General features: G+C 40.3%; 1 protein-coding gene across 4 annotated transcripts in view; it reads right to left on the bottom strand.

The window, feature by feature from the left end:
* Positions 1-14,985, bottom strand: part of MARCHF1 (membrane associated ring-CH-type finger 1) — a 272,004-nt gene that overhangs the window by 34,754 nt on the left and 222,265 nt on the right. For 2 of the 4 annotated variants that reach the window (XM_042829714.1, XM_042829713.1), the window contains exons 4-5: positions 11,275-11,325; positions 1,502-1,581 (exon numbers count right to left, since the gene is read on the bottom strand). In XM_042829714.1, coding sequence (XP_042685648.1) covers positions 1,502-1,581; positions 11,275-11,325 — 131 coding nt within the window. Of the gene's footprint in view, positions 1-499; positions 1,238-1,501; positions 1,582-11,274; positions 11,326-14,985 lie in introns of all 4 variants that reach the window. The other 2 variants (XM_042829715.1, XM_042829712.1) reach the window with 2 other exon arrangements.

The following is a 14,985-nucleotide window of genomic DNA, read 5'->3' as shown; positions in this document are numbered from 1 at the left end:
TGCAGCATACTGCACGTCTTAGGCCTGACTATTTTGCAGGCACCATCCATCAGATTGTTGTGGTAATGGCACTGAGTCAAGACCACATATTTGTTCCGCATAGGTCAATGAAAAATGACACAGAGCAAAGTTGGATTCAAACCAATCATCTCACAGTGAAAAACTCTGTATCCCATTGCACCTGGCACCTTCCTCATTCTCTGTCTGGAGATGTGAAACAGCGATACTCCATCAGAGCACACAGTGTGTCCATCCTCCTGAGGAGAAACCTAGCGCGTGAAAACATTTGATTCCCTTGCAGAATTATTGCTTTTCTAACAAGGGAAGTACACCTTCAGACTGATATCTGCTAACTTCTCTGTACCAGAGGTTTTGTTTTACTTCTTACAGCCTGTCTAGCAGTTTATGACAGAGAAACCATGACAGAAGGCAATCAACAGGTCCACGGTGGTAAGAAATCCCTTCTACAAACGTAAAATCTTTCTTATCAAGGACTAACCTGCATACTTCTAAATCATCAGACCAGTCATCATACAACACTGGAGGCTTCTGACCAGTGTCAGTCACTGTGGGCCCTGCCCCAAAAGGTGCTCCACTGTCTGGGGCAGCCAGAGCATCACTGCCAGAGCCTGCCTCCGCAAAGCAGTCCTTGATGTCTTTACTGCGCCCGAGGCACGAAGATGCAGGTTGCCCATCTCTGCAATAGCTTTTCCCTTTGCTTTTTCCACATTTTCGTGAGGAAATCCTTGCTTCCTGAGATGATGCTGAAGACTGTGATTCCTTAAGCCTTGGAATCCTTCTTCTGCGATGATTTAAAGTAGGATTCTCGGGGTCAGATATGTCCTGCTTCTTTTTCCCTGCTGTCTCCAGAGTGACAAGTTCAACAGCATTTGAAGACCCATCCTGGTTACTGCATGATCCCTTATTCCTTCTCCCTCTCCTGGACATCCTGGCTTTTTCCCTTGCTCTCCTCCTAGCCTGAGCCCACTGACCTTCATCTGAGGACGATGATGAATCAGATGCATTCCAGCTGGATTTTGCAGCCTGGGGATGTAATTTGCAGTCTTTCCCCTTTCCTTGCTTTTCTGCATGCTCACCATTGTCTCCAGTCTCTCTTTTCCGCCTAAACCTTCGTTTCACTTGTTTCTTACCAGACTCCCTATTAGAAGGGGTCAGCACCATGACTGGGGTTGCATGTTCAAGTTCATCTTCTGACAAATCATGCAAAGTAGTAGATCTAGACAAAGCGGTAAGCAAAGGAAAGGGATGGAAATGGTATGGATGGGTGGAAAGAGAAAAAGAAGGATGAAAAGGAGAACGTGAATTGTGGTATGAAACTGAAAAGGCAAAACAGAAACAAAACAGATCACAAGAAAAAAACTGAAGTCTATGAAATTATGGACAGTGTTACGCAGAAGCAAGAACTACATATACTACATATTACTTAATGAAGGCAATAACAAATATCAGTCTGATCTGATACATTTTTCTCAGCACATACCTACAAATGTCCTGAGTGGAAGGGCAGACAGACAATCGTGACTGACTCCTGGGAGCTGTTCCTGTTGTAGGGCTGCTTGCCTGTTGAAATAAGTTAGACAGTTTGGAATCTTTGTCCATGAAATACATTGCAGATATTTTACTGCTTTGCCACATGATGACAAAATTAAAGTAACTGCTGCTGCTGCTGCTGCTGTTCATAGCGTACTGCTGAACAAATGCAAGTTCAAAAATACAGGAAGCCTGACCAAAAGCAAAACCTATTTGTGGAACTAAATACGACTGAAGTGTTTCAGCTGTCATTTGCTCATGACTACTTCTTGTCACTGTTTGAGGAAGCAGCTTTCAACATCTGAGATTTCAATTTGGTTGCTACCTACCGTAAATGTCTGATGGGAAGGGATGTTGTTTTTATTTCACGCAGGCAACTCATGGAATCACAACGATTCCTTTCGAAGCAAAATAAAGGGCATTTACATAATGCTGAGTGATGAAGAGCACAAAGTAAACCTATGCTGAGCAGACTGATGAAACATCAAGGAAATTAAAGTATGTTCTAAAAGGTTTTTAAGGCAATTCCATCTTCAAGAAGAGCAGAAAAATATCAAACTGATGAGCCTGGAAAGACCAATGTGAGGGTTGCAGCTCTACACAACTGATCACAATTGCAAACAGCGGGGGAGAGAGAGAGAGAGCAGGTTTAGTATGTAACATTTTGCTCATAAGACTGTTGCTACAAATTGCAAACTCCGTGGCTCAATACTTCTGCTGCAAACTTATTTTGAGGGCGTTAACAGAAAACCCTTTCAATCTGTCTCACATTTTTTCAGCAGCACGGCTGCATGGAATCCAAGTTCTAATCCATGGCTTTGTGATTCTACACTCACCTGGTACAGTATTGTGAGGAAATGTATAGCATTCTTAAGGCTGTACCATTCCTGTAATTCATAAGGACGTTACCTTTCTGTATGGAACTCTGTGCCCCTGTGAGTGCCACCACCAAATGGAGACAAAATAATGCTCTTATCAGGATAGCATCAGAGACTTGACAGCAGTGCTTTTGCATTCAAATAATGTAGCTTTAAGAATTCAGGCACTCCTATTTACCTCGTCATGTGCTATCACAAGACCAAAGGAGCTATGAAAATGAAACCAACATGAGAAATTAAATCGGTAGAGCATTCAGGCACAATATTCAAAAGGTATTTCAATGCTTTGGACCACCAGGCAATGGAGGAACACCAGAACGTCCGCAGAACGAGTATCAATGAGGGGAAAAAAAAAAGTTCATACATCAAATCTCCTTTTCTACAAAAGCAAAGTATCATTACACGTTCCCTGAAGGGATATGATTACATACACTATGAACAATTGGTATAGCTGGGTATGTAATCTTTTTCCCCTTTAGTCTCTGTGACCTGTTAGACTCTGTTTTAAGTGACTGGGCAGACCTTAAGCTGTTTGCACAGCTACTTAAAGAGGAAAGCTGACACGAACACCAGAGCTCCCTCGTTGGACTACATGCTGATACAGTTTGAAAAAATGCCCCTCCAGATAAACAGCAGGTGAAAGACAGCTGAAGAAATCCAGCCCCTGTTGAGGGCACAGTACTGAATTCATCCCTACTTCCCCTTTCTTGGGTTGTTACTTTATTTTTTTTTCTTTGCAGCTGCAGGACTTTATCAGCGCTGCTCCCTGGATCTGTGTTATTGATCTTCAGTAGTGGTCAGGTTATGCCCACACCACCAAGACAAGCTTTACCCTTTGAATGGACACGGAGAACATCAAAACAGCACAATAACTGTACCGTAGTTCTGCACAAGTTCAAGACCGTTCCAGCAGCTATTAAGGCAGGAAGTCAGCCTGGCAATTCTTGAGAGGGTTCAAGCCAAGAATTAAAACAAATTGTTTGAAAAGCTTTTACACTTATTGTTTGGGGCTGGAGACAGGTGGAAATCTAATTATTTTATGAATTGATTGCTTAAATCTTAGGTTTCGCTCTCGGCTGCACAGAGGTCTGGACAGTTTCAGCCCTGCTCAGTCACATTTACTTTCTACTTCCCCTGCACTGGCATCATTACGTTTTGTTCAGCTGCATGTAATTCAGAGCACGGTTTCTTTTCTTCTAAAACAATTTTCAACACATTCCTGAAAAATGAATGCTTTTTGCTTGTTTAATCCCTCCTGGAGCAAACCTGACATCTGAGCAGGCAGAAGGGTTATGTGCAGATTGAATACTCAAAAACAAAGCAAGAGAACTCCAACGTGCTGACTTAGGTATGAGATAACTCAGGTTCTCAGACCTGAACGCTCTGTTCAACAGGCTTCTACAACTTCTAAACACAAGTGTTGGTTTTATCTACTTTACAATAGCTTCTAATGGTCAGGTGAGCTATGCAGTGATATCCAAAACTGAAAATGCTAGTGTTTCTCACAACCATTTTCTGATGTATACTCAGGATAACAGCAGACCCTTTGTGCCTCGCAGGCACTGGGGGGGGTCTTATTTTACAAATAATTCCAGATTGTTCTCTCTAAACTAAATAGAAGTGGAAGGACCTGTTAAAGTCAAGTTTGCCACATGAACGTAATCACACTTAAGGACTTGTTTTGAATAACACGTGAATTTCAGCTCAGCTGGAAGACCATTCCAGAACTTTACCCCAAATCTCTTTGCACTTCCACCCCACCCACAATCTGACAGCACGACCCGCGCTGACACAGCAAAGCACTGCACACATGATTAACTTGCTGCCACCTTGGACTGCCTGACACACTGTGCTTCCACAGAAAGCAGCACTGAACAAGTTCGTCACCCCCACTCAAAATACACACTTTCTGTTTTTTAATCATCTTTAGTGCTGGTCTCAGTAACAAAATGCAAAATTCCATATGTGGCATCAAGTTTATTTTACAGGTCTATTGGTCAGACCACGATCATTTGTATACTTTCTGCTCATATGTATCCATCCTGCTAACGAGCTCTTATGGGAATGTATATAGAACAGATGATGGAAGCAGTCTCAGGCATGCAGATCTTACTGTCAGAATTGCTGTCACACTGCTATATGGCTATTTAGCACAGTGAACATTTTCAGATACTGCATTCACTGCATAGAAGGATCTGACTGATGCAGTGGACTGCAATTCCACTTGGCAGGCTGAACAATGAATTCCTTTAAAAATAGTATTCCTTGAGCTGATGTCTAGTTCAGACAGCAGTACTGTGCAGCTCATCAGAATGGCAACACTAAACTAGCACTGTGCTAATTTTACCATAAGCAAATTATACCAGCAACATAATTAAGGGTGATAATTCAAAATAAAGTTGTCTGACAATCCTATAAGCAAGGCATCTCATCTCCCTATGACATCAACACAAGAAAGATACCTGAGGGTAGCACCAACTCCAGCTGATTGGGTTTGGCAATTCAAAAATACTGTTAGTAGAGATTCCCAGTCACCACCTTCTGCTGTCTTGGCCAGTTGAGATGCATCAAGGATATGTAATCCAATTAATAAGCATGACATGGAGCTTATTCATAATTATTTCTGATATGTTCAACAGAAGTTGGTCATATGTTTCTCAAACACAGTACTGGTAAGATGTGGCATTTCCAAGGCAAGCAAGGTAATCATTGTGTCACACAATGGGAATTGAATGTCACCCTCGTGTCTCCATGTTAAAGGACTGCAGCAAAGACAGAAAAGGGGGGGACAGAATGATGTGCAAATGACAAAAAAGGAAGAACTGAAAACCCACGTTGCCTTGTAATGATGTTCAGAATCTGACAGAAGTTCCCAGTTGATAACAGACAATGAGAGTCCTCCTCACTGACCAACTACTGCTTAGCACTGCATGTTGAACCTAGTCCAGAACAGGGATGGATTCTTCTAAAGAGCAAAGGGCTCTATTTGCAACTAACAGAAGAGCTCAGTAAAGGCATGCTTCACAAGTGCAAAGCGTTCATATCTGAACGGAGTTAGGCTTCAAAATAACAACCCAGCTGACATCAAATGGCCTCACAGATACCCCCCAAAAGGTTAACGAATCTTCTCATGCCTCTGTTCTGAATGAGGAAGGCCAGAGGCATTTCAAAAAGCTGCTCAGCCTACAGCTTGGGTAGAAAGTCACAGAAAATTGGTGGAGGCAGGGCAGGCAGGGAATATGACTAATGCTTTTATGCTCACACTAAGTGTGCTTTATGGCAGCAATGCATCACAGAATCCTCCAGATCCCACCTGCTAATACAGTTAAAAAGCTGAAGCTTTATCCTATTAAAATAATGGTGCCCCAAGGAACAGATACCTTAGAAGATTAGAGCAGTTTGCACAGCAATAAGGCTCAGCAGGAGATCCAGTCTGCATATTTACACTCGGAAACCCTACTTGGTGAACAGCGTAGCTTTTTATAGAACACATCAGTCTTCATGAACTTTTGTAAGTTTATGAACTTTTACGAGTTTGTAAGACAATAAGGTAATTTCTCAGGTCTAAAAAGATCAAAAACACGGTTGAAATAACTCAGGCTCAAATCCTAACCTACAGCCAGGTGTATCCTGTAACATGTCTTCAGGGATTCCATTTCCATTTGGAATTGAAACTTACGCTCTTTTTTTTCCCCCTCTCTTTGGTAATTCAGGATGGAGCTCCTGCATTCAGACCCAGACATCTTTACTGTCCGACTGATGGCTTTCCAGCAACCATTGAAGGAACTGGTAACTCAATTTGTTACGTTTACTTTCACAGCAAGGTTTGGTTTTGTGTTCTTTTTGGCACACTTCTTCCCCAGGTGTTTTATTTCTCTCCTGTCTTCTTTCCCCTCCTTCCACCAGTCTTTGAAGGCAAGGAATAAATACTGCAGCTCCGCAATAGTTTTGATTTATATTTCTCTTCATTCTTTTTAGGCGTTATTGCTTTGTTAGCAAAAAATATTGTACAGTTCCTAGAAAAACTTACACTATTCATTGATTCACCAAATTATGCAACTGAAACCCCAGAGGGAGCTGCTCTTTTTGCAAAGGGTGCAGAGCCCTGAAGCCAGCAGCTTTTGACTGTGTGCAAGGAGCTCAGAACAAATGTTGCCCAAGGAAAGGTGAAGCAGAAAACATGCACCTCCTCGCTACTGGATTGTAGAGTATTTTACTTCCAAAGCAGCCAATATCAGTATTCACTGTTTGTGCTTTTTTTCTTCCAAAGACAGTATGCATTTCTACATATCCCTCCACCTCCAGGACATAAAGCCTCAAAATATTGCAGTATACTAACCGAACAGCTTTCAATCATAAGGCATTCCTGCAATTCTCCCGTGTGTGCACATGTGAGGATATGATCATTATATTCAAACAGCCTGGTGTGCCTATGTAATATTTATTTATTCTGCCCCTACAGAAGAAAGAGATCTAAATGTCCCAGAGCAAAAGAGCTGCATAGAGAATATTTATATGACTAAGCCAAAAGATGGTGAAATCCTAACACACCATTTTAAAGGACAGAAGACACCATATTTTTTGAAATACAAAAAGCCTCAACTTTAAGCAAAAGAGTAATTTTCACAGAATCACAGAATGGCCTGGGTTGAAAAGGAGCACAGTGCTCATCCAGTTCCAACCCCCTGCTGTGTGCAGGGTCACCAACCAGCAGCCCAGGCTGCCCAGAGCCACATCCAGCCTGGCCTCGAATGCCTGCAGGGATGGGGCATCCACAGCCTCCTTGGGCAATTTTTATCAGTGCAGATGTAAAGTTTGCTTAATTGGATTGGTGGCATACGTTTAGGAAAACTCAGTATGAACTGTTGGTAAGAATTACGACTTAAGAAAACAGAATCTGTATGACATATCACACTGTTTTTCTGCATGCGTTCCTTTTCACTAGAGCACTAGTTTAAAACAGGGCCCACCATATCCCAGAATAAACTGAACATGTATTATCATCTGCTGGTTGGGCCCTGAAACTGAGACACGCTTGATGTAATTTTATTTAGAAGTTCATACGTCAGGCAGCCGTAAGTAATTCTGCAGTCATTCCTTTCGTTAAGCTTACTGCAACTGGAGAATGAATTCCATGGACAAGACACAAAGCATTCTGGTGTCAAAGGAATCACACATTTGCATATAATAGGAAAAAAAATCAGCAGTGATTTTAAGCTGTTGCAGCTCATTCTCATTTTTGCCTTTTCTGCTCTATGTTTTGATGAACAAAATACTTTTCACTTACTTGCTTGCTCTTTATTGTTATTTTCAACAGTAGTAGAATCATAATGAGAGCGAAGAGCTAAGCGAGTCTCCACCTTTGAAAATAATGATTTTGTTTATGAACAAGAAGAATGATTTAGATGACTAAGATAACATTTACACTCAAATTTTAATGCCAGTTTTGTATACATTGTATTATTCATTGTAACAGTGCTTTTAAAGGCTGACATTTTGCACTTCACAGGAGCAAGGACTTGTTTGCTCTCGGCTTATTTTCTTTTTTAAAAGCTCTGTGCTTTCGGTTCTGTTAAGACTGAACATTACATCAACTTTGTATCAACTTACTGGGTTATTTTAAAATAAAGTTCATTAGAGTAAACTAGGAGTTACACTTTGAAAGGGCTGAAGAAAAAGAATCCATGGCAATCTGAAGAGAATTGCCATCTGTGAGTGGTGTGAGAGTGGCAGAGAATAGGAAGAATGGTGTAAGCTGATCTGATTCTAGCTGTACAGTCCCCTGTATCAAAATGCAAGGGGCCACACAATTACTCTTTAGGTTCAATCATGCCACAGTTATCCTGGAGTAATCCTCTCCCAAAATCTGAGCAGCTCAAAACAGAAAACTGGCTGCAGTACATACTTCATCTAAAACTTGGTATCATTGAGAGGAGCTGGACCTGACATAAGAAATCACTGCACACAGTGGAGACAAACATACAGTGGAACCAATCCTTACCATCTTTACTTTCTCTGTCGGTTTTCATATATTAAATCAGACTAATGAATGTCATGACAATGACTATTCCAGAACAGTCGTCTCACTGATGTAAATTAACTGCATTTTATTACATAGCTGCTTCGGAGACTGGTAAACAAGAAGTGTACTGACACCTGCTTTTGAGAAGCACTTGAGCTTAAACAAAAATTTGCTCCAAGTCTGATTTTCGCTGAAAAATAAGCCCAAAGCTACCAACAGAGAATTTGAAATATGAAATTCTCCTCTAAGGAGCTCTTGATTTGTACTTAACATGCAGAAAGATAATTACAACGTGCTAGAAACGTTTTTTCCATGAAGTACACAACCAGGCAGCCTCACCAACACATACGAGCATAACTTCTATGGGCTGCAATTCAAACACAACAGTTTTTCCACTAGCTACTCCCAAACAGAAAAATGAACCCACAGATCCTCATCAGACTAGATTTCCTCTTAAGTCACTTGCACATAAACAATTTACTGAGGAAAGATACAATACACAGAACTAACCAATGGCAAATAGATAATGAACAAATGTGGGGTTTGTTTGTTTTTATTCATTTACTTAAGAGTTTGAACACACCTAGAGAAAATAATTCTGAAATCCAGAGTGGTTCTTAAGAGTAACTTTGGGAGATTGGTGGCAGAGAAAGTAAAAAAAAAAAACAAAATTAAAACAGGAAAGGTGGTTCATAACACACATCCAGTACTTCTGTTTCTTTTATAATAGGTAAGCTTTGAAAGCCACAATTAGTAATTCGGGCTCCATCTCATCACTGAAAGGTAGTATGAAATAGAGATCAGTTCCAAATACAATCCATCAATCCCAGTGCTAGCCAGGAAGAATGCCAGATGACCTGTTTATTGATATATTGAGTCTATAGAAGAAGTCTAGGCTATTACCAGAAGTGCAGAACAAGCTGTACTTTCCTATACGCTTTCCTAACCATCTCTCTTGGAAAGCTAACTGAAGTATTTGCTTTTGGAATCCCAGGGCAGTTTCAATGAGGTGCAGGCTGAAGATAATGAGTGAATATCCCAGATGGATGTTCATTGAGGAGAGCCATAGCTGCCTGTCAGTCAGAAGCACGACAACAGAGGCAGAGTATAGAGAGTACAAAATCATGTGAGATTACTTTTAAAAACCTGCAATCAACTCCGTGGTTACCACATAAGTGGCCACAGTAATGTGCTGGAGAAGAACACAGAGATGGATGAGCAAATCCATCTGGAGATGCTCTCACTCCCACTGAATAAAACGGTGCTGGTAAGGCACCTTTCCAGCAGTTGAAGGGAGCATATGAACAGGAGGAGGAATGGCTGTTTAAGAAGGCGGACAGTGACAGGACAAGGAGGAATGGTCTTACACTGGGACAGGGGAGGTTTAGGTTGGATATTAGGAGGAAGTTTTTCCCCCAGAGGGTGGTGAGGCACTGGCACAGGTTGCCCAAGGAGGCTGTGGATGCCCCATCCCTGCAGGCATTCAAGGCCAGGCTGGATGTGGCTCTGGGCAGCCTGGGCTGCTGGTTGGTGACCTGCACACAGCAGGGTTTGGAACTGGATGAGCACTGTGGTCCTTTGCAACCCAGGCCATTCTATGACTCTATGATTCAATGAATAACCTGAAAGGGCAAATGTTTCCAGGATAAATACAGGCATATTCTCTTATCATACAAAAAAGGCATTTTGAATTAAGCAATAAACAACAAACTAGATTTCCAATCAAGCTTCACTAGTAGGTAACTTCGCATACAACAGAAGCAGACTGAGTTAACTGCATGCATGAAAATCCAGCTCATTAAAATGCCACTTAAAAAGCTGCAAACACTTCCAAATAAGCATCTATACTGACTTCTGTAGAAAATACTTCAAAATAAATGACACCATTGTGTCTCACATTAGTGAATATATATACATGATTTGCCGTGGTGTAACACGGGCCACTGAAATTTACAGAAGTTGAAAGAAATGATATCAAACCCACATCATTTTACACCAACTACAGACATATATTTAAAACTCTCACTGAAAATAACACATAGAATTGACTGAGATCAAGTTTGAAAGCATACATACTTCTTCTAAAAAGGCAAGTCAGGAGGAGATTCGGCCACATCCTACAACAGACTAGATATAATCACATTTATCCTTCCTTTTTTTTTTCTTTTTAAATTCTTCTTCTCAATGTAAATGAGCAGAATCTAACATACACTTAGTTTCTTCAAGTAACAAATCTTTCCTTTTTAAGGTTCTGTGAAGTAAACATTTTCCTGTGCACCCTGCTGACAATGTTGTAGGGAAGGCAAAATACTGCACTGGAGGCAAAATATTTCATTTTCAGATGCAAACATAAAACATGGCAGATAAAGAGATTGGGATTCCAAAACAGTGAGTTTTGAGCTTTTGCCTCCCCTAAATCTTGGCTTTTTGGAATAGATTTAAGCCATATTTAATCAAACGAGTTCATGCATAACAACTATTATTATTTGAGTGGATGGAGCAGAGGGAGAAACATCAACAGGTAATTCTACCTTAAGACAAGCGTTAATGTAAGATTGAGCAACTGTAGAAAGAAGGCAGAAAGTGTGCACTTGTTATTTACTTATTATTCCTACGTATTACAGTAAGGACTAATTGCATATTCATACTTTAAGATGGATTTTACTTGGTAATCATACTAATATGCAGCAAAAAACCCCAAAAAACTTAATGTCTATAAAGAATAAATGAAAATACGCATATATAGTTGGATAGAGTACTATCTTGTACTTAATCCACTTAGCGTGCTTTGATTTTCTCCTAAAGGCAATGGATTTCACGTACCTTTGAAATATTACTTGATCGACTCGTGGAACGCCCTGGGGATTTGTCATTCTGGAAAACATAAGTAGGAGATGAAAAAAAATTATCTCCTGCAAATGCTACCTAAGAAGAAATACTCTGTTTGTGATTGCAAATATACAGTTTCTCTACTTTTCAGTTTGGTCACTGACTGTACACAGTGGAAGACAGTTCAACACCCAAACCATTACAGCACTCAGATAACTTACATCAAGACAGTGGAAAGATGTTCTGCAAGAAATGAACGTTAGCAACTAACTACTGTTGTCCTCTTTTGTTGGTGGAGGTGATTTTTTTACACAGCATTTTGATTAATGCATCATCGAGGCCTCACATGAAAACTGCTGCTCTTGTATGAACAGAAACACAGTGTGACAAATAATGAAATCCACCTGCTAACACTGGACACAGAGCTACTCAAACAGTTCAACTTACCATTCAGGAAGATCAAACAGCAGTATATGACTTTCTGGCCAGACACATTCGAAGAAGAATAAAGTATAGCTACTGGTACACGTGGTTCAATTTAACATTCACTCCTCTATCCTCTCACCTCCACAGAAAACACCTTGCAAGAGTCTGAAATCCACTAATGATGCATACATTCAACAGCTACATTTCTACAGCACGACCTTTTTGTCTGCTGGCTTGTTTTTCCTCTGGTAATTCAAATGAAGAAGTGGAGCAATGGTACAATTACACGATCGATATTTATGCTTCTCCAGCAATCAATTCAGCATTTCAGCTGAATATATTGCTACTTCAGGTAAAAAATATTTTGGAAAGAATGTTCATTCCCATGGTAAGTTCATGTTATCTTATGGTAATCACAGAACTACTTTTCTCAGCAGTGAAAATATAGGTTCAAGCACTGAAGATAAATATTTATACAAACAAAATGTATTGTTACCTAGCATGAGTTGAATCAGATATCACTCATCCAAGACGTACTGGGAGAGGGGCACACAAACCAAAGCAGAGTGTTCACCTTTGCAGTTTAATCTGCAATGCATGCATCCCTGTGGCAGGCAGACACATAAGACAGTAATTCCCTATGTATATGTCAAGAAAAGCCTTCCATCTCTCCTCATCTTTCATTGAAAGAGTGAAAGAAAAATACAGGAGCCGCCCATTAAAACGTTTGAATTTCCTACACTTCTCATGCACATTTCTGCTCTACAAATAGGCATTTCCCTGTTAATTTGTAGCACAGAACAGTTATGCAATGGCAAAAATAGAAAAATGAGAAATAAGAGAAAAAGGAATTAGGCAATTTATCAGCAAACAACTGTTTTTCTATTAAAACAGTTACTTCAACCTCAACCCCAGCAAGCACACCCAATGAAAACCAAACACGGTTGCACACTAATTTATTAGTCCCTACAGAAAATTTCAAACCTATTTGCTGTTTCATATTTATCTTCTATGTTTCTCTTCCTCCAGACCACAGGCAGCTCATGTTTTTCTTCCTTCCCTTAGCATCATCCATCTTTTATACAGGAAATATTAATATGCTGCACTCTTTTTGCTTTATCTTCACTAGCAGTAAGCAGCACTACGTTCTCCTGCTCTCAAAAAACCAGCATCACTGAACTACTTGACCATGCATCATTCCTCATTTTATTCTCATATACAGGCTTCTTCTCAGGATTTAAACACTTTCAGGTGAAACTTTCAGAATGTCTTTTTGTTGTTCTTTTTAAATTCTTTGTGGAAAAGAAAAATTCAATTTATCAGGCGTTCATTCTATCTTGTCCTTGAGGTTGGCCTTGCTTTGAGCAGGGAACTGAACCAGATGACTCCTCCTGACCTGACATATTCTTTGATTTTATTGTTACTTCTGTGATATTATGCACCGTAGCTTTAGTATATATGCTTAATAAATTACCATTTTCTTATACTTTTTAGACAACATTCAATATATACACTTTTGAATGTATATTTTTTATGGATATAAATGAAGACTTCGTATTTCTTGGTTAATGTTCAGAGAAGCTCAGATTTGACCTCAAAATAATCAAAGTTACAGACCCATGAAGTTAATTCTCCTTTCACCATTAGGAAATATGAACGGGGCTCATAGTTGAGAAACTCCCTGCTGGAAGTGTGCAACCCTTATCCCCCATCACTAAGACTAAAGAAATATTTTGTACTTTCTGACAGCGTAGTGAACTCTGGAAGTCTAACTTCCTCTCTTTTAATTGTCTGTCTTCAAAGATTCATTTCTAAATTCCATCCCCTGGCTGCAGCTCTCCAGGATTTTCACACGATGCATTCTTCACTATGGCATTTATCTCCTTTACTTTAGTTACAACAAGCTCCAGATACTCCAAATTGCACTAAGGAAACATAAATTGAAGCCAGAATTCCTCACTCATGTTCACGTTGAAGTCTCATGATTGCTCAAACAAAGAAAGCACAGAATAGAACAGTTATGGAAAGATCTCTTGAAATTTTGTCCTTAAAGAATGCCTGTGCGCTTCTATTACGACTTATCTTTAAGAAATATATCATTAAGAACAACTGATTCATTTCCTTACCATCAGTGAAGAGGAACTTTCTGTACTGAGGAATGTTTTTCTTGCAGGCTTGCTAAACAGTGATAATGAAGATTGTTTTCCCACTCATTCAGTACTATTTTACCTTTGAGAGGTTATATCCAAGTGAATAAGAGAAAAAAGAATATTTATTTTCCTTTTTAAACGTAAGAAATAATTGATCTCTTTTCAAGCAAATCACAATTTTGATACATTTTAAGGGGTTTATTCACTAAGAAGTTCACCAGTAACGACAAACCACCAACAAGGTCACGAGGCAAAAAGCCCACGCAGAAGGTTAATATTAGCAGACTGAGGGTCTGCACGTACACCACTGCTGTACAGAAACAGCTGATCATCATAGAAAAGCCAAAAGCACTTCAGACATGCCATTCTGTGAGAGCAAATGAATCCAACATGACATAAAGCAGCTACCTAGAAGTATTATCCTGTAAGTTACTTACTTTCCATACTATCTGCACAATATATAACATACATATGGGTAGAAGAGTAGCTAGCCATCTACGGCAACTTCCCTATTAGTGGGCTGTTGGGATGCCCTTCAGAAGAATCACACAGGTGCACATAGAGGTTAGCTGCCACATCCCCTGTGACTCCTTTTGCAAATAAAATCTCTCTGGCTACACTTGCAACACACAAGACCATACAAACCTCATGTTGGTACTTTGGCTGCAATAACAATCATAGAATCACAGAACTTCTTGGGTTGGAAGGGACCCTAAGGATCATCAAGTTCCATCCTCCTGGCACAGGCAGGGCTGCCAGCTACTAGATCAAGTACCAAACCAGGCTGCCCAGGGCTCCATCCAACCTGGCATTAAACACCTCCAGGCGAAGGACATGCTCAGCCTTTGGCCATCCTGTTCCAGCACCGCACTGCTCTCTCTGTAAAGAACTTCCCCCTGACATGTAATATAAACCTCCCTCCCTTTAGTTTTAAACCATTCCCTCTTGTCCTATCACTACCTACCCGTGTAAAAAGTTGATTTCCACCTCTTTATAATCTCTCTTTCAATACTGGAAGGCCATAATGAGGCCTCCCCACAGCCTTCTCTCTCCCAGTCTGAACGAGCCCAGTTCCATCAGCCTGCCTTCACAAGGAGTGGTTCTCCAGCCCTTGCATCATCCCTGTAGG

Source organism: Centrocercus urophasianus, unplaced genomic scaffold (genome assembly GCF_019232065.1).
Source record: "Centrocercus urophasianus isolate 14NV4802_14NV808 unplaced genomic scaffold, USGS_Curo_1.0 seq_32, whole genome shotgun sequence".
In the NCBI taxonomy this organism is placed as follows: domain Eukaryota; kingdom Metazoa; phylum Chordata; class Aves; order Galliformes; family Phasianidae; genus Centrocercus; species Centrocercus urophasianus.
The sequence above is the reverse complement of the archived record's forward strand: the minus strand, read 5'-3'. Positions and strand labels throughout refer to the sequence as shown.